General features: G+C 35.8%; 1 protein-coding gene and 1 long non-coding RNA gene across 3 annotated transcripts in view; one reads left to right on the plus strand and one right to left on the minus strand.

Annotated features, from left to right (window-relative positions):
* The window catches only part of LOC102549242 (uncharacterized), a 1,084,685-nt gene that overhangs the window by 610,077 nt on the left and 449,836 nt on the right, over positions 1-24,772 (minus strand). The window lies entirely within an intron of this gene.
* On the plus strand, positions 23,074-24,024 carry LOC148004483 (vomeronasal type-1 receptor 4-like). Its single transcript, XM_087559885.1, has one exon. The coding sequence runs from the start codon at positions 23,074-23,076 to the stop codon at positions 24,022-24,024; it is 951 nt and encodes a 316-aa protein (XP_087416011.1).

The following is a 24,772-nucleotide window of genomic DNA, read 5'->3' on the forward strand; positions in this document are numbered from 1 at the left end:
GCCCATGTGTTCGAGATGCTTCCCCACTTTTTCTTCTATTAGTTTGAGTGTATGGGCTTTGATGTGGAGGTCCTTGATCCACTTGGACTTAAGATTTGTACAGGATGATAAGCATGGTTCGATCTGAATTATTCTACATGCTGACCTCCAGTTGACCCAGCACCATTTGCTGAACGTGCTATCTTTTTCCATTGGATGGTTTTGGTTCCTTTGTCAAAAATCGAGTGGCCATATGTGTATGGGTTCATTTCTGGGTCTTCTATTCTATTCCACTTGTCTGTCTATCTGTCTCTGTACCAATACCTTACAGTTTTCATCACTATTGCTCTGTAATACTGCTTGAGTTCAGGGATAGTGATTCCTCCGGAAGTGTTTGTATTGTTGAGGATAGTTTTAGCTATCCTGTGTTTTTTGTTATTCAAGATGAATTTGCAAATTTTTGCATCTAACTCTATGAAGAACTGGGTTGGAATTTTGATGGGGATTGCATTGAATCTGTAGATTACTTTTGGTAAAATGGCCATTTTTACTACATAAATCCTGCCAATCCATGAGCATGGGTGATCTTTCCATCTTCTGAGATCTTCTTCAATTTCTTTCTTCAGAGGCTTGAAGTTCTTATCATACAGATCTTTCACTTGCTTGGTTAAAGTCACACCGAGGTATTTTGTATTATTTGGGACTATTATGAAAGGTGTTGTTTCCCTAATTTCTCTTGCAGCTTGTTTCTCTTTTGAGTAGAAGAAGGCTACTGATTTATTTGAGTTAATTTTATACCCAACCACTTTGCTGAAGGTGTTTATCAGGATTAGTAGTTCTCTGGTGGAACTTTTGGGATTGCTTAAATATGCTATCATATCATCTGCAAATAGTGATATTTTGACTTCTTCCTTTCCAATCTGTATCCCCTTGATCTCCTTTTGTTTTCTGATTGCTCTGGCTAGGACTTTGAGAACTATATTGAATAAGTAGGGAGAGAGTGGGCAGCCTTATCTAGTCCCTGATTTTAGTGGTATTGCTTCAAGTTTCTCTCCATTTAGTTTAATGTTAGCAACTGGTTTGCTGTATATGGCTTTTACTATGTTTAGGTATGGGCCTTGGATTCCTATTCTTTCCAGGACTTTTATCATGAAGGGGTGTTGAATTTTGTCAAATGCTTTCTCAGCATCTAATGAAATGATCATGTGGTTTTTATCTTTAAGTTTGTTTATATAATGGATTACATTGATGGTTTTCCAAATATTATACCATCCCTGCATGCCTGGAATGAAGCCTACTTGATCATGGTGAATGATTGTTTTGATGTGTTCTTGGATTCGGTTTGCAAGAATTTTGTTAAGTATCTTTGTGTCAATATTCATAAGAGAAATTGGTCTGAAGTTCTCTTTGTTGGGTCTTTGTGTGGTTTAGGTATAAGAGTAATTGTAGCTTTATAGAAGGATTTCAGTAGTGCTCCATCTGTTTCAATTTTGAGGAATAGTTTGGATAGTATTGGTATGAGGTCTTCTTTGAAGGTCTGATAGAATTCTACACTGAACCCATCTGGACCTGGGCTCTTTGTGGTTGGGAGTCTTTTAATGACTGCTTCTATTTCTTTAGGAGTTATGGGGTTGTTTAAATTATTTATTTGTTCCTGATTTAACTTCAGTACCTGATATCTGTCTAGGAAATTGTTCATTTCCTCCAAATTTTCAAGTTTTGTTGAATATAGGCTTTTGTAGTGGAATCTGATGATATTTTGAATTTCCTCTGACTCTGTTGTTATGTCTCTCCTTTCATTTCTGATTTTGTTAATTTGGACACATTCTCTCTGTCCTCTGGTTAGTCTGGCTAAGGGTTTATCTATCTTGTTGATTTTCTCAAAGAACCTGCTTTTGTTTCTGTTGATTCTTTGTATAGTCCTTTTTTTCTACTTGGTTGATTTCAGCTCTGAGTTTGATTATTTCCTGCCTTCTACTCCTCCTGGTTGTGTTTTCTTCTTTTTGTTCTAGAGCTTTAAGTGTGCTGTCAAGCTGCCGATATATCCTCTTTCCTGTTTGTTTTTGTAGGCACTCAGAACTATGAGTTTTCCTTTTAGCACAGCTTTCATTGTGTCCCACAAGTTTGGGTATGTTTTACTTTCATTTTCATTAAATTCTAAGAAGTTTTTAATTTCATCCTTTATTTCTTCCTTGACCAGGTTATCTTTGAGTAGAGCATTGTTTAACTTCCATGTATATGTGGGCATTCTTTCCTTATTGTTATTGAAGACCAGCTTTAGCCCATGATGGTCTGATAGGATGCATGGGATAAAGTCTATCTTTCTGTATCAGTTGAGGCCTGTTTTATAACCTATTATATGGTCAATTTTGGAGAAAGTTCAATAGGTTGGTGAGAAGAACGTATATTCTTTGTTTTAAGATAGAATGTTCTCTCAACGCTACAGTCTAGACACTGCGCAGATCTGAAGGGATCTGGTCAAACAGCTCCCTGCATGCAAATCCCATGGGAGGGAGAAGTAGACCTTTCGAGGGGCAGATACACCTAGGAAGCCAGAGGAGACTACTCTCTGCCCACATTCCTGACTCTAGAGGAAAATGCCTAGTGCCATCTGGGTCCCCTGTGCCCATGGTCCTGAGCAAAGGCAGGGCAGGCCCTGCTGGTTGCTACCCTTGCGGAGAGCTAAAACCCAGCTCAGAGAAGCTACTCCAGGCCCGAGACAAGAGGTAAGACTAACTTTTCTGCTCAAAGTGACCTGCCTGGTGGACTGAGGACACATGCCCACAGGAACAGATGACGACCAGTAGACAGGAAAGACTACACACCTGAAAGCAGAACACTCTGTTCCCATAACTGGCTGAAAGAGAACAAGAAAACAGGTTTACAGCACTCCTTACGCACAGGCCTATAGGAAGGTCTAACTATTGTCAGAAATAGCAGAACAAGGTGACACCAGAGACAACCTGGTGGCAAGAGGCAAGTGAAGGAACCCAAGCAACAGAAACCAAGGCTACGTGGCATCATCAGAACACAATTCTCCCCCCAAAGCAAACACTGAATATCCAAACACACCAGAAAAGCAAGATCTAGATTTAAAATCACATTTGGCCATGATCATGGAGGACTTCAAGAAAGAAATAAAGAACTCCCTTAGAAAAATGCAGCAAAACACAAATAAACAGGCAGAAGCCTATAGAGGGGAAATGCAAAAATCCCTGAAAGAATTACAGGAAAACACAATCAAACAAACATGTGAAGGAATTAAAAATGGAAATAAAAGCAATAAAGAAAGCACAAATGGAGACATAGATATAGAAAACCAAAGGAAGAGACAAGGAGCCATAAATACAAACATCACCAACAGAATACAAGAGATAAAAGAGAGAATCTCAAGAGCAGAAGATTCCATAGAACTGATCAAAACAACTGTCAAAGATAATGGAAAATGGAAAAAGATACTGGCCCAAAACATACAGGAAATCTAGGACACAATGAGAAGATCAAACCTGGGGTTAATAGCTATAGAAGAGAGTGAAGACTCCCAACTCAAAGGACCAGTAAATATCTTCAACAAAATCATAGAAGAAAACTTCCCTAACCTAAAGAAAGAGATCCCCATAAACATACAAGAAGCCTACATAACTCCAAATAGATTGGACCAGAAAAGAAACCCCTCCTATCACATAATAGTCAAAACACCAAATGCACAAAACAAAGAAAGAATATTCAAAGCAGAAAGGGAAAAAGGTCAAGTAACATGTAAAGGCAGACCTATCAGAATCACACCAGACCTCTCACCAGAGACTATGAAAGCCAGAAGATCCTGGATAGATGTCATACAGACCCCAAGAGAACAGAAATGCCAGCCCAGGTTTCTGTATCCAGCAAAACTCTCAATTAACATAGATGGAGAAACCAAGATATTCCATAACACAACCAAATTTACACAATATCTTTCTACAAATCCAGCCCTAGAAATGATAATAAATGGTAAAGCCCAACACAAGGAGGCAAACTACACCCTAGAAAAAGCAAGAAACTACTTGTTTTGCAACAAAACAAAGAGAAGACAAGCACACAAACATAATCTCACATCCAAGCATGAATATAACAGGAATCAACAATCACTATTCCTTAATATCTCTCAACATCAATGGACTCAATTCCCCAATAAAAAGACACAGATTAACAAACTGGATATGCAATGAGGACCCTGCATTCTGCTGCCTACAGGAAACACACCTCAGAGACAAAGATAGACACTATCTCAGAGTGAAAGGCTGGAAAACAACTTTCTAAGCAAGTGGTCTGAAGAAGCAAGCTGGAGTATCCATTTTAATATCGAATAAAATTGATTTTCAACCAAAAGTCATCAAAAAAGATAAGGAAGGACACTTCATATTCATCAAAGGAAAAATCCACAAAGATGAACTCTCAATCCTAAAAATCTATGCTCCAAATAAACGGGCACCTACATACATAAAAGAAACCTTACTAAAGATCAAAGCACACATTGCACCTCACGCAATAATAGGAGATTTCAACACCCCACTCTCATCAATGGACAGATCATGGAAACAGAAATTAAACAGAGACATAGACAGACTAAAAGAAATCATGAACCAAATGGATTTAACAGAGATTTATAGAACATTCTATCCAAATGCTATTACAAGTGGCACTTACTTACCAATCATGATAAGGAAAATGTAGTGGGGGAGATGGATTTATGGAGCTACATACATGAGGTATGTGTTAACATTGAGTAAACATTTATAACGAAGATTTATGAACTTTGTTGCTCAATTCTTTGGAGAGTAGTTGCTTTTTATTTAGATTCTACATCACCTTATGGGATGATCACATAAACAGATATTTGGTCTACTGTCCTCAGAGGCACCTCTCTGAAACACCTTCACTGCCATGTGGAAAATGAAGGGTAACTATCCCAAGTACCTATTGTCAACCTGACAGGAATGCAGATGATTTCTTAATTATAAAAATAAATTTTAATACAGGTCTATATTTTTAGTTAAAATGGTACAGGATTCCCAAACTTAAAATGTATAATTAATCATGAGGAGTTAAATACACACATAACATAATTAATGTAAAAATCCCAACACAGAATCAACAAATATAAAGGTGTTCTCATGCACACAAATACAAATGTAAATGTGCATATGTTAACCATCAAATATTTATGCTCATGATACTTTAATCATTTCAAAAAACAGTTCAACATTATATTACTGTGAAAAAGAATGCAGGTGGAATAATGGGGAGTGGATAACTAACACTATGCATATATGAAAAAATTATATAAGAGGTCTGTATATTTTTGTCTGTGAAAGTATTTATTTTGGGTTATTATGTACAGAGTATTATGATAATATTATAATTTATAGGGTATCAATGAAAAGGCCAACTGTGAGATGAATGCAATTGAGTTTTTGGTCTGAGTGTTTGGAGACCCCCTCAAACAATATAGACAATTGTCACCACAGTTGGTTACAAACCAATAATGTATGTTAAGACCCTCTTGCCAAAGACACTATACATTAAATGGAACATGTGAAATCAAGTTCATATTGACCAAGTGTTTTCTCTCTGCTTAATACGTTCCTTGGCATGAGAGATGCATTGAGCTTATTCAATGAGATCATTCATAGTCTTACCCACCTGTCAACACTGTGAACTACAACAAAGACTGGCCTAGTAAGCTACTCCCATGGCTACATTGGTAGCACACGTTTTATTAGGGTAACCAGATGCTCCTCAGTTGAATTTAGGGCTTGCTGCCCCTGTCATACAAATACAGATGCAGATGTAAGCAGTTAAACACTGGACTAAGCATAGGGACCCCAATGGAGAAGTTAGGGCAAGGACTGTAGGAGCTAAAGTGGTTTGCAACCCCATAAGAAGAACAACAGTATCAACCAACCAGATCTCCTAAAGCTGACAGGGACTAAACCACCAACCAAAGAGTACACATGGGGAGACCCATTGCTCCAGATGGATATGTAGCAGAGGATTGCCTTATTGGACTTCACTGGGAGGGGAACTCCTTGGTCCTGTGGAGGTTCAATGACACAGGATACGGGAATGCTAGGGCATTGAGGTAGGAGTGAGTAGGTGGGCAAGGGTGCACCCTCATAGGGGCTGGGATAGTGGAAAGGAGATAGGGAGTTGTTGAAAGGAAAATGCGAAGGGGGATAACATTTGAAATGTAAATAAACAAAGTAAATGGAAAAATATTCCAATAAAAATGGAAAAAAATTACTTGTTCTATTTCAAAGAAAATGACTGCAAAACAAACCCTGACTTATGAGACACAATGAAAGTGGTGCAAGGAGGAAAGATCATAGCAACTAAGTGCTTTCATAAGGAAATTAGAGGGATTTCATATCAGGGATTTAATAGCACACTTAAAAACTCTACAACAAAAACAATGATCACCCAAGTGGAGTAGAAGGTTGAAAGTAATCAAATTCAGATATGAAATCAATAAAATAGAAACAAAGGGGACAATATAAAGAACCAATGAAACCAAGATTTGATTCCTTGAGAAAATCAACAAGATAGGCAAACCCTTGTTCAAATGAAGTAAATGACAAAGAGAATATTCAAAATAACAAAACCAGAAATAAAAAAAGATACTTAATAATAGTCACTGAGGAAATCCAAAGAATCATTATATATTACTTCAAAAACATGTACTCCACAAAAGTGGAAATTCTAAGTGAAATGAACAATTTTCTAGCAAAATACCACGTAGCAAAATTAGACTAAGTTCAGATGAACAATTAAAATAGACCTACCACCTTGAAGGAAATACTGTAGTCATCAATTCTTGCAGAAAAAAAAACCCAAGGTCAACAGTTTTAGCAGAGTGTTTCAAAGAATTAATACCAACTCTCCTCAAAATATTTCAAAACTTAGAAACAGAAGGAATATTGTTAAATTCATTTTATGATTCACAGTCACTCTGCTACTCAAACCACACAGAGATTCAACAAAGAAATATAATTACAGACCACTTTCACTTATGAACATTGATGAAAAAAATACTCACTGCAATACTCACAAATGAAACCCAAAAACAGGATAAAACAAAACAAAACACCATCATAGGGTTTGATTCACTAGGGTTCACCTCAAATGCAGGAAAATTTCAATGTAGGAAATTTGTCTACACACTCCACCATAGGAACAAAAACTTAAAAACAAACAAATACACACATCCTCTCTCTCTCTCTCTCTCTCTCTCTCTCTCTCTCTCTCTCTCTCTCTCTCTCTCTCTCTCCCTCATCATTAGATGTGGAAAAAAACAAAAACAACAAAAATTTTGACACAATATAACACCACTTCATGATAAAACATTTGGAGAGATAGAGACAAAGAACATACCTAAGCATATTAAAGGCAATAAAAAGTAAGGTAATAAGCAAAATCAAGTTATATGGAGAGACATATATAAGGAATTTCACTAAAATGAGGAACAAGAATAAGTTGTTCTCTCTCTCCTTATCTATTCAATACAGTACTTGATATTTTAGTAGCACACTAAAAAATCTAAAATACATCAAGGAGATAAAAATTGAAAAAGAAATAAATGAAACTATCACTGTTTGTAGATGGCATACTACTACACATAAGTGACTCCCAAATTCTATCATAGAACTCCTACAGCATATTACTGTCATGAGTTAAGTGGCTGGATATAAAATTAATTAATTAAAAAAAAGCTCTTGTATCCAAGGCTTACTGTGTTCTAAGATCCAGACTCATGTAATTGAAATTCTTTTTTTTGAGGGGGGGGTTCTTTTTTTTTTCGGAGCTGGGGACCGAACCCAGGGCCTTGCACTTCCTAGGCAAGCGCTCTACCACTGAGCTAAATCCCCAACCCCACGTAATTGAAATTCTAAGTAAATCACTTTTATCCACTGAAATATCTTTTCATTTTATGTGTGATTAAAATTGAAGAATGAAGCTCATGTGAGAGGACAAAGAGTTCCAACTTGGAAAAAATCAACAACAGAAGTTTAGAGTGTTCCATAGACATATCTCTTACACACTAAACTATGTGTGGTTTTTGGGTTTTTTCCTTTCCCCTTTTTAAATATATATGTAATATATATTTTATATATATTATTTATATATATTATATAATATATATTTTATATATTATATATTATAAAAATATATGATATTTTTATTTAAATTTAAATTGTTATTCCTTTTTCCACTTTCCTGTCCTTAAGCCCCCTATCTCAACCCACTTCTTATATCAGGGAGTTCCCCTTCTGATCCACCCCACCTCTGCCTACCTGCCCTGACATTTCCCTACACTGGGGTCCAGTTTTGGCAAGACAAAGGACTTCTCCTCCCATTGGTGCTCCACAGGGCCACCCTTTTCTACATTCGCAACTGGAATGACAGGTCTGTTCATGTGTAGTCTTTTGGTAGTGGTTTACTCCCTGGAAACTCTGGTTGGTTGGTAATGTACTCATGAGGTTGCAAACCCCTTCAGCTCCTTCAATCCTTTCTCTAATTCCTCTAATGAAGACCCCACTCTCAGTTCAATGGTTTACTGTTAGCATTTGGTTTTGGATTTATCATGCTCTGGCTGTGCCTCTCAGGAAACAGATTCCTATCACCATGTACTTCTTGGTTTCTTTAATACTATCTAGGGTTGGTGGCTGAATATATATGGGCTGAATCCACAGGTGGGGCAGGCTCTGAATGGCCATTTCTTCAGTCTCTGCTACAAAGAGTGTCCCCATATCCCCTCCTATGAATTTTTTGTTTCCCCTTTTAAGAAGGACTGAAGCATCAGGTCGCCCTTCTTGAACTTCATGTGGTTTGTGGATTTTATCATAGGTAGTTCGAGCTTTTGAGTGAATATCCACTTATGACTGAGTGCATACCATGTGTGTTTTCTGTGTTTGGGTTACCTTACTGAGGATGATATTTTCTAGTTCCATCCATTTGCCTATGAATTCCATAAAATCATTGTTTTTGATAGCTGAGTAGTACAGCATTGTGTAGATGTACCGCATTTTCTGTATCCATTCCTCTGTTGAAAGGCATCTGGGTCCTTTCTGGGTTCTGACTATTATAAATAAAGCTTCCATGAACATAGTGGAGCATGTGACTTTGTTGTATATTGGAACATCATTTGGGTATATGACCAAGAGATGTATAGCTGGGTAATCAGGTACTCTGGTACAATGTCCAGTCTTCTGAGGAACATCCAAACTGATTTCCAAAGTGGTTGTGACAGCTTGCAATCCCAACAACAATGGAGTAATGTTCCGCTTTCGCCACATTCAGCATCTGTTGTCATTTGAGTTTTTGATCCTAGCCATTCTGAATGGTGTAAGGTGGAATCTCAGGGTTGTTTTGGTTTGCATTTTCCTGATGATTAAGGATAGTGAACATTTCTTTAGATTCTTCTCATATAATTGATAATTCTCAGCTGAGAATTCTTTGTTTATAGCTCAGTAGCCCATTCTTAATGGGGTTATTTGAATCTCTGGAGAATAACTTGGTGAGGTCTGTGAATATATTGGATATTAGCCCTCTATCTGATATAGGATCAGTAAAGATCATTTCCCAATCTGTTTGTTGCCATTTTATCCTAATGACAGTGTCCTTTGCCTTACAAAAGCTTTGCAGGTTTATGAGGTCCCATTTGTCCATACTTGATTATAGAGCATAAGGCATTGGGGTCTTGTTCTGGAAATTTTCCCCAGTCCCCCTGTGTTTGAGGTTCTTCCACACTTTTGTTCTATCAGTTTGAGTGCATCTCGTTTCCATGAGGTTCTTGATCCAGTCTGACGTGAGCTTTTCACAGGGCAATAAGAATGGTTTGATTTGCATTCTTCTACATGCTAACCTCCAGTTGAACCATCACCATTTGGTGAAAATTCTATTTGTTTTCCACTGGATTGTTTTAGATCCTTTGTCAAAGATTAAGTGATCATAGGTGTTTAGGTTTATTTCTGGGTTTTCAGTTCTATTCCATTGATTTACCTGCATGTCTCTGTATCAATACCATACAATTTTTATCACTATTGCTCTGTAATAATACTTGAGGTCAGAGATGGTGATTCTCCAGATGTTGTGTTACTGTTGGGAATAGTTTTTGTAATATGGGTTTTTGTTTTTCCAAATGAATTTGTAAATTGTTCTTTCTAAGTCTGAAGAATTGAGTTAGAATATTGATGGATATTGCATTGAATCTGTAGATTGCTTTTGGCAAAATGGCCATGTTTACTATACTAATCCTGTCGATCCATGAGCATGGAAGTTCTTTCTATCTTCTGAGATCTTCAATTTCTTTCTTCAGAGGCATGAGGTTCTTTTTGTAGAGATCTTTCACTTGCTTGGTTAAAGTGACACCGAGGTATTTTATGTTTTTTGGGACTATTGTGAAGGGTATCATTTCTCTAATTTATTTCCCAGCCTGTTTATCCTTTGAGTAGAGGAGGGCTACTAATTTCTTTGAGTTAATTTTATACCCAGCCACATTGCTGAAGTTGTTTATCAGGCTTATTAGTTCTCTGGTGGAACTTTTGGAGTCATTTAAATATACTATCATATCATTTGTAAATAGTGATGTTTGACTTCTTACTTTCTGATTTATATCCCATTGACCTAATTTTATTTTCTGGTTTCTCTGTCTAAGACTTCAATTTCTATACTGAATAAGTAGGGAGAGAGTGTGCAGCCTTGACTAGTCACTGATTTTAAAGGGATTGCTTCAAGTTTCTCTCCATTTAGTTTGATGTTGGCTACTGGTTTGCTGTATATTGCTTTTACTATGTTTAGGTATGGACATTGAATTTCTGATCTTTCCAAGACTTTTAACATGAAGAGGTGTTGAATTTTGACAAATGTTTTATCAGCATCTAATGAGATGATCATTTTTTTCCTTTCAATTTGTTTACATAGTGGATTACATTGATGTATTTCCATATATCGAACCATCCCTACTTCCCTGAGATGAAGTCTACTTGATCATGATGGATCATGTGTTCTTCGATCAGTTTGTGAAAATTCTATTGAGATTTTTTTGTGTCGATATTGATAAGGGAAATTGGTCTGAAGTTCTCTTTGTTTTGTCTTCATGTCGTTTAAATATAAGCATAATTGTGGCTTCACAGAAGGTAGTACTCCTTCTGTTTCTATTTTGTGGAATAGTTTGGAGAGTATTGGTATAAGGACTTGTATAAAGGTTTGATAAAATTCTGGACTAAAACCATCTGGTCTGGTTTTATTTTTATTGGGAGACTTTTAATCATTGCTTCTATTTCTGTAGGAGTAATGGGACTGTTTAGATCGTTTATCTGATCCTGATTTAATTTTAATCCTGTCTAGAAAATTGTCCATTTCATCCAGATTTTCCATTTTTTGAATATATGTTTTTGTAGTAGGATCTGATGATTTTATTAATTTCCTAATATTTTGTAGTTATGTCTCCCTTTTCATTTCTGATCTTGTTAATATGTTTACCCTCTCTGTGCCCTCTTGTTAGTCAGGCTAAGGTTTTATCAATCTTGTTGATTTTCTCAAAGAACCAGCTCCTGGTTTTGTTGCTTCTTTATATAGTTCTTTTTGTTTCTACTTGGTTGATTTCAGCCCTGAGTTTCATTATTTCTTGCCTTATACTCCTCTTGGCTGTATTTGCTTCCATTTCTTCTAGAACTTTCAGTGTGCTGGCAAGCTGCTAATGTGTGCTCCCTCCAGTTTCTTTATAGAGGCACTCAGAGACATGAATTTTCCATTTATCACTGATTTCCTTGTATCCCATAAGTTTGTGTATGTTGTGCCTTAATTTTCTTTAAATTCTAAAAAGTCTTTAATTCTTTTACTTCCTCCTTGACCAAGTTATAATTGAGTAGAGCACTCTTAAGCTTCCCTGTGTATGTGGATTTTCTGTTGTTGTTGTTGTTGTTGTTGTTGTTGTTGTTGTTGTTGTTGTTGTTATTGAAGACATTCCTTAGTCTGCAGTGATCTGACAAGATGCATGGGTTTATTGCAATATTCTTATATTTGTAGCAGCCTGTTTTGTGACCATTTATGTGGTTAAATTTGGAGATGGCACCATGAGGTGCTTAGATGAAGTCTTTGCTTTAAATATGAAATGTTCTATAATTATCTGTTAAATCCATTTGGTTCATAACTTTTGTTAGTTTCACTATGTCTCTCATATGTTTCTGTTTCCACAATCTGTCCATTTATGAGAGTAGGGTGTTGAAATCTCCTACTATGATTGTGTGAGGTGCAATGTGTGCTTTGAATTTTAGTAAGATTTCTTTTATGAATGAAGGTGCCCTTACATTTGGAGCACAGATATTCAGGATGGAGAATTAATTCATCTTGGTGGCTATTTCCTATGATGAGTATGATGTGTCCTTCCTTATCTTTTTTGATAACTTTTGGTTGAAAGCCAATCTTACTCCATATTAAAATGGCTACTCCAGCTTTTTTCTTTTGATGATTTGCTTGGAAAATTTTCCAGCCCATTATTCTGAGGTAATATCTCTCTTTGTCACTGAGGTGTTTTTCCTGTATGCAGCAAAATTTTGGGTCCTTTTTCAGTGTCCAGTCTCTTAATCAACATCTTTTTATAGGGGAATTGAGTCCATTGATTTTAAGAGGTATTAAGGAATAGGTAATAAGGAACTGTTATTTTTATTTTTAGAGTTGGAATTATGTTTGTGTGGCTCTTCTCTTTTGGTTTTGTTGCAAGGAGATAACTTTCTTGCTTTTTCTGTGGTATAGTTTCCCTCCTTGTGTTGGAGTCTTCCATCCATTATCCTTTGTAGGACTTGATTGTGGAAATTGTATAAATTTTTTTTTGTTTTTTGTTTTGGTGTGTGTGTGTGTGTGTGTGTGTGTGTGTGTGTGTGTGAAATACCTTGGTTTCTCCATCTATGTTAATTGAGAGTTTCGTTGGCTATAGTAGCCTGGGCTGGCGTTTGTGCTCTCTTAGGGTCTGAATGACATCTGTCCAGGATCTTCTGGCTTTCATAGTCTCTTTTGAGAATTCTGGTGTAATTTTGATATGTCTGCCTTTATATGTTACTTGACCTCTTTCCCTTACTGTTCTTAATATTCTTTCTTTGTTTTGTACGTTTGGTGCTTTTACTATTATGTGACGGGAGGAGTCTCTTTTCTGGTCCAATCTATTTAGAGTTCTGCAGGTTCTTGTATGTTTATGGGCATCTCTTTCTTTAGGTTTGGGAAGTTTTCTTCTATAATTTTGTTGAAGATATTTATTGGCCTTTTAAGTTGGGAGTCTTCCCTCTCTTCTCTACCTGTCATCATTAGGTTTGACCTTCTCATTGTGTCCTGCATTTCCTGGATGTTTTGCATTAGGAGCTTTTTACATTTTATATTGTCTTTGACAGTTGTGTCAATGTTTTCTATGGTTTGATATGCCCCTGAGATGCTCTCTTTTATCTCTTGTATTCTGTTGGTAATGTTTGCGTCTATGGCTCCTGATCTCTTTCCTATGTTTTCTATCTCCAGAGTTGTCTCCCTTTCTTTTTCTTCATTATTTCTATTTCCATTTTAAAATCCTGGATAGTTTTGTTTAATACCTTTACTTGTTTGATTATGTTTTCCTGTAATTCTTTAAGGTTATTTGTGTTTCCTCTTTAAGTGCTTCTACTTTCTTACTTGTTTTGTCCTGCATTTCTCTTTTCTCTTCAATTTTCATTAAATTGGGTATTTCTTATTTACATTTCAAATGTTATTCCCTTTCCCGGTTTCCAGGCCAACATCCCACTAACCCCTTCCCCTCCTCTTCTATCTGAGTGCTCCCCTCTCCGTCCAGCTGTCATTACCGCCCCCCCACAACAATCCCATACACTGGGGGGTCCAGCCTTGGAAGAATCAAGGGCTTCCCCTTCCACTGGTGCCCCTACTAGGCTACTCATTGCTACCTATGAATTTGGAGCTCAGGGTCGTCCATGTATAGTCTTTGGATAGTGGCTTACTCCCTGGAAACTCTGGTTAGTTGACATTGTTCTTAGACGGTCTCAAGACCCTTCAGCTCTTTCAGTCCCTTCTGTGATTCCTTAAATGGGGGGTCTCATTCTCAGTTCAGTGGTTTGCTGCTGGCATTCGCCCCTGTATTTGACATATTCTGGCTGTGTCTCTCAAGAGAGATCTACATCCGGTTCCTCTCAGCCTGTACTTCTTAGCTTCAGCCATCTTATCTAGTTTGGTGGATGTATACATATGGGCCACATGTGGGGCAGGCTCTGAATGGTCGTTCCTTCAGTCTCTGTTCTAAACTTTGCCTCCCTATCCCCTCCTATGGGTATTCTTGCTCCCCTTTTAAATAAGGAGTGAAGCATCTGCATTTTGGTCATCCTTCTTGAGTTTCATGTGGTCTTTGTATCTTGGGTAATTCAAACATTTGGGCCAATATCTACTTATCAATGAGTGCATACCATATATGCATTTCTGTGATTGGGTTACCTCATTCAAGATAATATTTTCTAGTTCCATCCATTTGCCTATGAATTTCATGAAGTCGTAGTTTTTGATAGCTGAGTAGTACTCCATTGTGTAGATGTATCACATTTTCTGTATCCATTCCTCTGTTGAAGGGCATCTGGGTTCCTTCTATATTCTGAGTATAATAAATAAGGCTGCTATGAACACAGTGGAGCACGTGTCTTTTTTGTATGTTGGAGCATCTTTTGGATATGCCTAGGAGAGGTATAGCTGAGTCCCCAGGTAAGGCAATGTCCAATTTTCTGAGGAATCTCCAGACTGATTTACAGAATGGTTGTACCAGTCTGCAATCTCACCAATGATGGAGGAGTGTTCCTCTTTCTCCACATCCCCACCAGTATCTGCTGTCACCTGAGTTTTTGTTCTTAGCCATTCTGACTGGTGTGAGGAGAAATTTCAGGGTTGTTTTGATTTGCATTTCTCTTATGACTAAAGATTTTGAACATTTCTTTAGGTGCTTCTCAGCCATTCAATATTCCTCAGCTGTTTATTTTTTGTTTAGCTCTGTACCCCATTCTTAATAGGGTTATTTGTCTCCCTGAAGTCTAAGTTTGTGAGTTCTTTGTATATTTTGGATATTAGCCCTGTATCAGATGTAGGATTGGCAAAGATCTTTTCCCAATCTGTTGGTTGTCCTTTTATCATAAAGACAGTGTCCTTTGCAGAAGCTTTGCAGTTTTACAAGATCCCATTTGTCAATTCTTGATCTTAGAATGTAAGTCATTGGTGTTTGGTTCAGGAAATTTTCTTCAATGCCCATGTGTTTGAGATTCTTCCCCACGTTTTCTTCTATTATGTTGAGTGTATCTGGTTTGATGTGGTGGTCCTTGATCCACTTGGACCTAAGCTTTGTACAGGGTGATAAGAATGGATCGATTTGCATTCTTCTACATGCTGACCTCCATTTGTTGAAAATGGTATCTTTTATCCATTGCATGGTTTTGACTCCTTTGTCAAAAATCAAGTGACCATAGGGGTCTGGGTTCATTTCTGTGTCTTCAGTTCTATTCCACATGTCTATCTGTCTCTGTATCAATACCATACAGTTTTTATCACTGTTGCTTTGTGATACTGTTTTGAGTTCAGGGATGCTGATTCCCCTGGAAGTCCTTTTATTGTTGAGGATACTTTTAGCTCTCTGGTTTTTGTCTTATTCCAAGGGAATTTGTAAATTTTTCTTTATAACTCTATGAAGAATTGGATTGGAATTTTGATGGGTATTGCATTGAATCTGTAGATTGCTTTTGAAAAAATGGCCATTTTTACTATATTAATCCTGCCAATCCATGAGCATGGGAGATCTTTCCATCTTCTGAGATCTTCAATTTCTTTCTTCAGAAACTTGAATTTCAAGGGAGTTATTTATGTCCTTCTTAAAGTCCTCTGTCATAATCAAGAAATGTGATATTACATCCAAGTCTTGCTTCTCCCGTGTGTAAAAATATTCAGTATTTGATTTCGTGGGAGAGCTGGGCTCTGGTGATACTATGTGATCTTTATTTCTGTTGTTTAGGTTCCTGTGTTTGACTCTTGCTGTCAGATTGTCTCTGGTGTTAGCTTGTCTTATTATGACTATAGCTTGAACCTCATGTAAGCCTGTGTGTCAGCACTCCTGTTAACCCGTTTTCTTTCAGCTGGATCTGGCTACAGAGAGCTGCTCCTGGGTTTGTGTGTCCTGAAACCTGATGTGTGGCACGTATTTGAAGAGGTTGTCTTACCCCTGCTCTCAGGTGTCACAGCAGTCCTGGAGACTAGCTTCCAGTTCTGGACTTAGGTATAAACTGGAAGTGTCCTGCCCCTAACTGCTCCTAGGTTTCTGTATCCAGAGGGTACTAGCCATGTTCCTCCTCCATGTTCATAACTTTTCAAGTTATGAGATCCCCCTCACATTGGGAAGTAAGGGTTTTTATGCTCTGAGTCAATTCTCTGGCCCCTTTCACACTTTTGAAATGTACTCCAAGTAATAGTAAGTAATCTTTAGTTGAAAAAGACTGCAAGAGGCATATGTGGATAGAATTTGTGATAGTTTGTGTATGCTTGTACCAGGGTGTTGTATTGTTGGGAGGATTGGCCTTGTTGGAATAGGTGTGACCTTGTGGGTGTGGGCTACTATATCCTTGTCCTAGCTGTCTGGAGCTAGTATTATGCTTGCAGCCTTCAGATGAAGAGGAAGAACTCTAAGCTTCTCCTGTACCATGCCTACCCAGATGCTGCCATCCTCCTGCCTTGATGATTATGGACTGAATCTGTAAATCTATAAACTAGCCTCAAATAAGTGTTGTTATTTACAAGAAAAAAAGGAAAAAATCTGGTGATGGAAGCTGTGTGATGGAATGTTATTCATGGAGAGAGACAAAAGTGGCATATGCATTCTAATTTGTGATCCACAATAGCAGTAATAAGGTAAGGCAGCTAACTTTATTGGATTCAGATAAACAGGTTAAAGAGAAAAAATTCTGTGTAGATGAAGGTAATAGGCTTAGTCTTTTTAATAGATCCACTCTCAGATCCTCAACTGGGGAGTATATATGTTGGCTATTTCTTGCTTTTGTATCTGCTTCCTATTATATGGACGCTGCCCATTGCTGTATGGAGGCAAATTACTGTATAAGGAGACTTCTTCCTGTTAGGTGCCATGTTCATATTCTCTATACCCTGTGCAAATATGACTCCTTATGTATTCAGAGATTCTCCTTTATAGTATATGTCTGAAGGCTGAAAGGTGCCAGAATTGTGTAAGAGGTACTTTCAAGTACTGTGAGAGTCTAACGGTTCAGTTATCCCTTGTCCTGAATGTCCTTGGGACCAAAGGATATTGGAATGCTGAAATTGTCTAGGATGCCTGGGTGACAGGGAAAGGCCATCTTTGGCTATGCATGCAACTGGCTCATATTTTAATAGGATGCATTTCCTTTGGCATGACTCTCTGCCATTAGCTTTGTGCTCCATGGTCTGACATAAGCATACCTGTCCAGATTCCTAATTACTTCCTTGGACTAACTCATTTAATTTGAACTTCTTGGTTTTTTTTTCCTTTTTTACTGTTTTCTAACTTAAGTCTTTTAAAAGTTACTTCAGACCCGTGTGGAGATGCTGTCATCATGGGTATAGAGCTGAGTTGAAAATCACCATTCTTTTGGGAAAGTATTCCAGGAGATAATGAATCTTTAATTGAGGGAGATTTTCTTACCAGTTTCAGCAAACACTTCTTATGGAGACTATCTTCTTCATGGAGTCTTCAAGGGATGGGTAAGTGATCAGAGCATAGGAATAATAAAACCTAAAGGCATTAGAAAGCAATCCTTGGAGAATTCATGCTCCTGCTCTCTTTTCACTTTATTTTTTTTCCTAAGTGCTGCTGTTAATCTCAGTTGTACATAAAGATTTAATTAATAATGTATCTCAACAGCTCTGCTTAAAAGAAGGAGCTGGGTGATGAAGGAAGGAAGAAAAAAGAATGAAAGAAAGGAAGGAAGGAAGGAAGGCAGAAAGACAGAAAAAAGACAGAGAAAGAAAGAAAAAGCAAACAAATAGAGAAAGAGAGAAAAGAAGAAAAAGAAAAAGAGAGAAAGAAAGTTAGGAATGATGGAAGGAAGAAAGGGAGAGACAGCTAGAGGGAAGAAGGTTGTGGGACAGAGGGCAGAAGAAAAAGAAGGGAGGGAATAGAGGAGAGGAAGGAGGAACAATAGAAGGGAGGAAAAGAATTCAAGTTAAGATAAGGTAGGGAAAATGTACTCAGGTATTGTTTAGAATGGGAACTGGAATGGGCTTTTCTGTGAAATCGCATCTATTTTGAACCCTGGGCAGAACAGATTCTTTCCAGTTCTCCCTAAGCTGTGTGAACCCTGTTCCTCTAGTAAGGTGAGTCTATCACTGATATCACCTCATTTTCCTTTTTCCTTCCTTCACTTTTCTTCTGTCTCTATCATTTTCTCCATTTTTCTTACCATATATCAATCTCACTTTGGATGTTTCTTTGTATGTTTTAGTTTTCAACAGGATGAATATCTTGGATTCTTCCTTTCTTTTACTAGCGGAATTGGGGGTGAAACTATGGGGACTTGCAACAGTTGGATAAACTATGACATAAATGTACATTTTAAAAATAATTTTAAATGTTTTATTATTTTAATTCTTTCTTCTCACCAATTTAATATGCTTCTGCAAAATTGAATTCCATTTGTGTGTTTCAATATTTGGAATATAATGATAGACTGTGTATAGTATTGAGAATATTAATTGTAATTGTTTTATCAATGATAGAATTTATTTTCTATGAAGAAAAATTTTGAGAAAGATTGTAGATTGTGTTAAAATTTGTATGACTTTCAAGAAGAGAGTAAATATATACTAGAAGTATGTTTAATTTCTTGGTACTCCAGGTATTTTGAAATATGTTTTCCTAATTCAATTTCTATATTACACTAAATAAATCCCTAGAAAGGTTTTATAGTATCCTACCACACTAGTTATTAGAAACAATTTGCAGACACAATATTTTTATGGTTTAAAGAGTTTGGCATGTTCTTTTTGGAAAATGCACTCAAGTGTTTGGCTTTCTGTGTGTGTGTGTGTTTTTTTTTTTTTTGTTATTGTAACTGTGGAGAGTTTCAGATGGTATCATATATCTTCCTGAAGTCAAAGATTGCTGTTACTAAGTGAAACCCAAAACAAAAAATAGCAAAATTCTACCATAATGTACACTTATCTAATATTATTATAAATCTCTTTACACATAAAAGTGAGCATTCAACATTGTGAGCCTACGTTTTATATCATAAAACTATGAGCCCAAGTCAGTTGACTGTCAAAAATGTAGCTCCATGTAATACAACATAGCAAGAATTCTCATTTATGAACCACAGTGCCCTTATATTTAAAATTAACACAAAACTCAAGCTATTAATATTTATCACGTTAACAGTTGTGAGTGTACAGTTCACTCATGAGAAACAATCCTACTGCTCTGCAGCTGATCTCCAGAACAGTTTCTTCACAACCCCAAAACTCTGTCCATGAAGCAAAAATCCATTAACTACTTCTGGCCTCACCATTAACCATTATTCTATTTTCTTTCGGATTTTTATTACATGATTCATTTGCTATTGGAAAGGGCTTGCACACTTAAGAAAGCATACATTTGCTGAAGTTAGAAAATACATTTTTGGAGCTGCTTCTCTCTATTCAATATGTACTTCCTGGATTGATTCTAGTCTTTAGGATTTTTTTTGAATGCACATGAACCTACTTAGTAGTCATACTGTACCTCATCATCTTAGCTTCTGTGTTTTTGTAGTTGATCACTGTAGTTACAGTGAATAGACAGAATCAAAAAATGTATAACTTGCCATAGCAGTTAACACAGGACCTCTTGTGATTATTTAAATTTGTAGCTTGTATCAACCTTCGTTTCAAAGGATAAATGGTATGCTTTTGTATGGATATAGCATGCTGTCTTTATGTGAATGTTTGTTGATGTGCATGTGTAATGATTTCAGTTTTCAGCTGTTTTGAAATTCTGCTGTGGAAGTGACTAAGGAATTACCTTTTCAAGATAGCAATTCCTCTTCTATATAAAAATTATTTCATGTACATAGGGCATATATACCATAAGACCTTCTTCCAGAAAGGTATTTATGATAGCAACAAAATTAATGATGCATAAAAAATTCTTTAAAAATGCATTTCATTTAGGAATAGAACTATTACATTTGAAGATAAGCTCTATAAAATATTTTTGCCATAGAAAATAAATATCACAAAAACGAGCATGACAATATAAATATTGCGTGTAAGATTGCATTGAATATAAGAACTGTTATTATTCAATGGCAATATTTAATATAATACTGGCAATATTTAATATAATCAAAATAGATTATATTAACCAAATATAATATAAAATAACCATATATAAACCAAAATAGGTTTAAATTTTTAAATTTTTAACTTTTCTACATAGTACTAAATTTTATTATGAGTTTTGCAATCAAGTTTATTTTTGATTCTCATTACTCACTCATTTCACATTTCTTCTGCAGTCCTTTCCAATACCTCTTTGCACTTCTATATATCCTTTATGATACATTTTATTTTAATGTTATTTGCTTCCTTACTAGCCCATGGATTCCTCAACATGTCTTTTGTTTGTATCATTTTATCTCCTTTCTATTTCCTAGCCCATAACTAATTCCTCTCCACTTACATTCATATGTACATGTCTCTGACAAATGACATGTGACCTTGGTGTTCATAAGTATGTCACCTTGCTGAATTCTTTGTAGGTCTATCTAGTACTTTAATATTTATTATAATTTCATTACCATTTACAGATAAAGAAAGTTCCATCTTGGACATACACCATATTTCCTTTATCTATTGATGAAAATCACAGAAAGTCATTGTCTCCTTGATATTGTGAGTAATGCAGCAGTTTACATAGATGTGCATTCATTTCAGTGGTAGGACATACAGTCTTTTGGGTACAGGCCAGAAATGACATAGCTGTGTTATATGGTAATTTTTAATTTCTTAGGATATTTTCAAATTTATTTCTGTAAGGAAAGTAGCAATTTTCTCTCATAATATTATATAATGATTACTCCACCACTCTCATCATGGACAGGATTTTTATTGTTCATTAACTTGACAATGATTATTCTAATGTGTGCAATATGGTCGCAAAGTATGTGTAATTTTCATTTCCAGGAAAGCAGTTTTTGAACACTTTTAAAAAGCATTCACTGCACATTACTAATTCTTCTTTAAAGGATTCTGCGCCCATCTTATCACCCTATTTGTTGTCTGGAAGGGCACAAAGAGTGTGTTTAAAGTTTATTTTGCTCTATAAATTCTAGTATTAATCCTCTAATTGATATGCAAATGAAATGTTTTTCTTCCACTCTGTAGGTTATATTTTCATTCCAATGCTACTTTCCCTAATAGTGCAGAGAAGTTGATTTCACACAGATCCAACTCATTAATTGCTTGAGCATTGTCTGTAGTATTGAGTCCTACTAACTCTACGTTAATCTTGTATTGCTAATATTTTCCCCTGACAGTTTTAGCATTCATCTTTTGAATAATTTAAAAGTAATTTTTGTGCATGGTGAGGTATATAATAATAATCCTTTCTTCTGTAACTGAATATCCATTTTATATCAAGCCATTCAGGATCAGAAGTTCTAACCACACAATATTTACTACAAAACATTCAAGAAAATATGATTCTTTCTTTATATATTCTTCCTCAGAACTTTTACGACTTAGCAGGGCAATGACAGTGAAATGCAGACCCCTCATTTATCCATAAATGTCAAAACTGGTCATTCACTCTGTGGCTTTAGATACTTTAATGTCCCATATCCTTTGTAACATAATTAATAGTAGGTTATAGTTTATCAATTACATGAGGAAACCCTCCACTAATTTGAATTGTTGCTACAACATTTTACTTTTCTTTACTTTTGTACAAGGTTTTGTACATCATAATATTCCTAGCAGTTTTAACTCCCACTTTTATTTGTGTTAATTTAATTTTTTAATACCTATTAATATAGTATATACTGATCTGTCATTGTAACTTTGATTTGCATCTCTTCATTGTATTCCCTTAATTAATGGTGTAGTTGAGACTAATTTTGTACACATTTTGGATATCTCAATTGTGTATATGAAAGTTAATCAAGTGTGGAACTCATCTGTCATTTTATATATATATATATATACATGTATATATACATATATATATATTAGTTTTTTTCAAATATAGTTTCCAATATTTACTGTTGGATAAAAATAGAATTATTATTGTTCTTAAGAGTGCATACTGCTACTACTTTGAATTTCACTTCAGTCCCTTTTATCAGTGGCTCACAGCCATCTTGAAATCATGCTATAGCAGATCCCAACATTGTCTCCTGCTGGCACTTAAAAGCACATACAATCAACCTCTGCATACACCCATGATTAAAAACAAAATAAATATTAAAATTAAATATCCTTTATGTATTCTGATCATTTAATCTCTTTCTGAATTATCTGCTTTTATGTATTATCTGCTGTTTCCTTTAATGAGTTTTGTTTTTTTTTAAGTTTCAGAAATCATAATGGCATGTGTTAAAAATTCTTTGTAAATGTACCCCAAATCATTGTGTTTGTTCAGAAGCAGTGAAAACATTAATCACTTTGGGGGACTATTGGACATAGGATTTTGTTTTGTCTACCATTGACTATACTGGGACTAGTTTACCTCAAATTCATATGTCTGTTTGCCTCTATCTTTTGATTGCTATGTTAAAGGTCACATAGGACCTTTTCCAGTAAGAACATTATTCGTTAGTAATATATCTAAAACTTTCTATTAAATGTTAGAGAATATTTTCTTTAATAAAGAGCAAAGCTTTAGACATTCTATTTCAATGAGAAACCTACAAAATATAATAAAGTGATCAATACACTGTTTAAGTTAACATCATGAAATAATAAAAACTTACACTGGATTTCTCAGGTGACAAATCAATAATAAACTTATTTTATTTTTTAATAGAAATAAAAATGTCTTTTGAAAGTATTGCACTGGGAATTTTCCTCTTCTCCCAGATTACAGTGGGAATGATTGGCAATTCCTCAATACTATTTTACTATGTCATTTTGAAATCCACTGGAAAACATCTAATGCCCAAAGACTTAATCATAGAGCACTTGATATCTGCTAATTTCCTATTTATCATCTCAAAAGGCATTCCACAAATACTGTCAGATTATGGATATAAAGATTTCTTAGATGAATTTGGATGTAAATTGGTAATGTACATTTACAGAACAACAAGGGGGGTATCCCTTTATATGATGTGCCTGTTGAGTTGCTTCCAAGCAATCACTATCAGTCCCAGCAATTACAGATGGATGATGCTTAAGCACAGAACCACCAAGTACCTTGGTCCCTCCTGCTCAATCAGTTGGCCTTTGCATTTGTTTATAAACATCGTGACTCCTGCAAGAGTGTCTGGCCACAGTTACAACAAAAATACAACTAACACGATGATTTATGGTTCTTGTTCATGGTTCTCTTCAGGCAATTTTACAACTGCACTATATTTGTTCTTATTGTGTTTCTCCGATGGACTGTGTCTGAGTCTCATGGCATGCGCAAGTTTCTCCATGGTGAGTATCCTCTACAGACATAAAAATCAAGTCAAGCACATCCACAGTGCTCAGTATGTTCTAAAAGTCTCCCCTGAAGACAGAGCCACCAAGAATATCCTCATCCTGGTGTGCACATTTGTTACCTCTTATTCATTTTCCTCCATTGTGGTCATCTTTATGACCTACTCCAAATGTCCAATGCTATGGGGAGTAAGTGTATTTACATTCCTAGAAATATGTTTTTCCATATTTTGTCCCTTTTTTCTCATCACCAACATGAAGTCTCAGTTTTTTGTGTTTTCATCCTGCTTTGGTAAAAGACAGCTTTCTCAAATAATGACACGTGGCTTCATTGTATGATTTTTTTCTATATTAGAATATGCTATTATTGTTGTACAATGAAAAGGCAGCAGTTTGAATATGTAAAGCTTTCTATAACTGATTCCCATATTATGTGGAGTCATCAGTAGTAATTTTACCATAGCACCTTTTTTTTCAGAATTTGCTATCCAATAATGAGCAAAATTTCAAGTATAAATAACATTATAATATTAACCAAATATTATGTAATGTAGTCAGTCAGGTGAACATGAAACTATATAGAGGGGATAAAAGACATTATCTGATGGCTCATAAAAAGGTATATAGTTTGTTTGTGTGTGTGTGTGTGTGTGTGTGTGTGTGTGTGTGTGTGTGTGTGTGTGTATGTGTGTGTGTGTGTGTTCAGGCGCATGTACACAAACGTGTGATATGTGTGTGAAATCATTTTTATTTTTTATTAATGGATTTTTTCTTGCATGTGTGTTTGTGTATGTTATGTGTAAAATACCTTCACAGTTTAGAATATGGCATTACCTCTTAGGACTTTAGTTACTAATAATAGAACTATGATTGTGGAAAGAAAAACTGGGACCTCTGGAAAATCAGTCATTGCTGTTATATACCAAAACTTCTCTCCATCATCAAAATGTTCTAATAATATTTTAAAATTTTACTTTGGTGTATTTTTGTGTACCATAATGTAAGTATGTACAGAACATGCATGTCAGCTGCCCACAGAGGCAAGAAGAAATTATTGCATACTCTAGAAATGTACTTAAAAGTGGTG

Source organism: Rattus norvegicus, chromosome 7 (assembly GCF_021556685.1).
Source record: "Rattus norvegicus strain SHRSP/BbbUtx chromosome 7, alternate assembly SHRSP_T2T, whole genome shotgun sequence".
Classification (NCBI taxonomy): Eukaryota; Metazoa; Chordata; class Mammalia; order Rodentia; family Muridae; genus Rattus; species Rattus norvegicus.

Bases quoted from the DNA above. Each gene is read 5' to 3' on its own strand.
- LOC148004483 (XM_087559885.1), top strand. From the start codon at position 23,074: ATGTCTTTTGAAAGTATTGCACTGGGAATTTTCCTCTTCTCCCAGATT.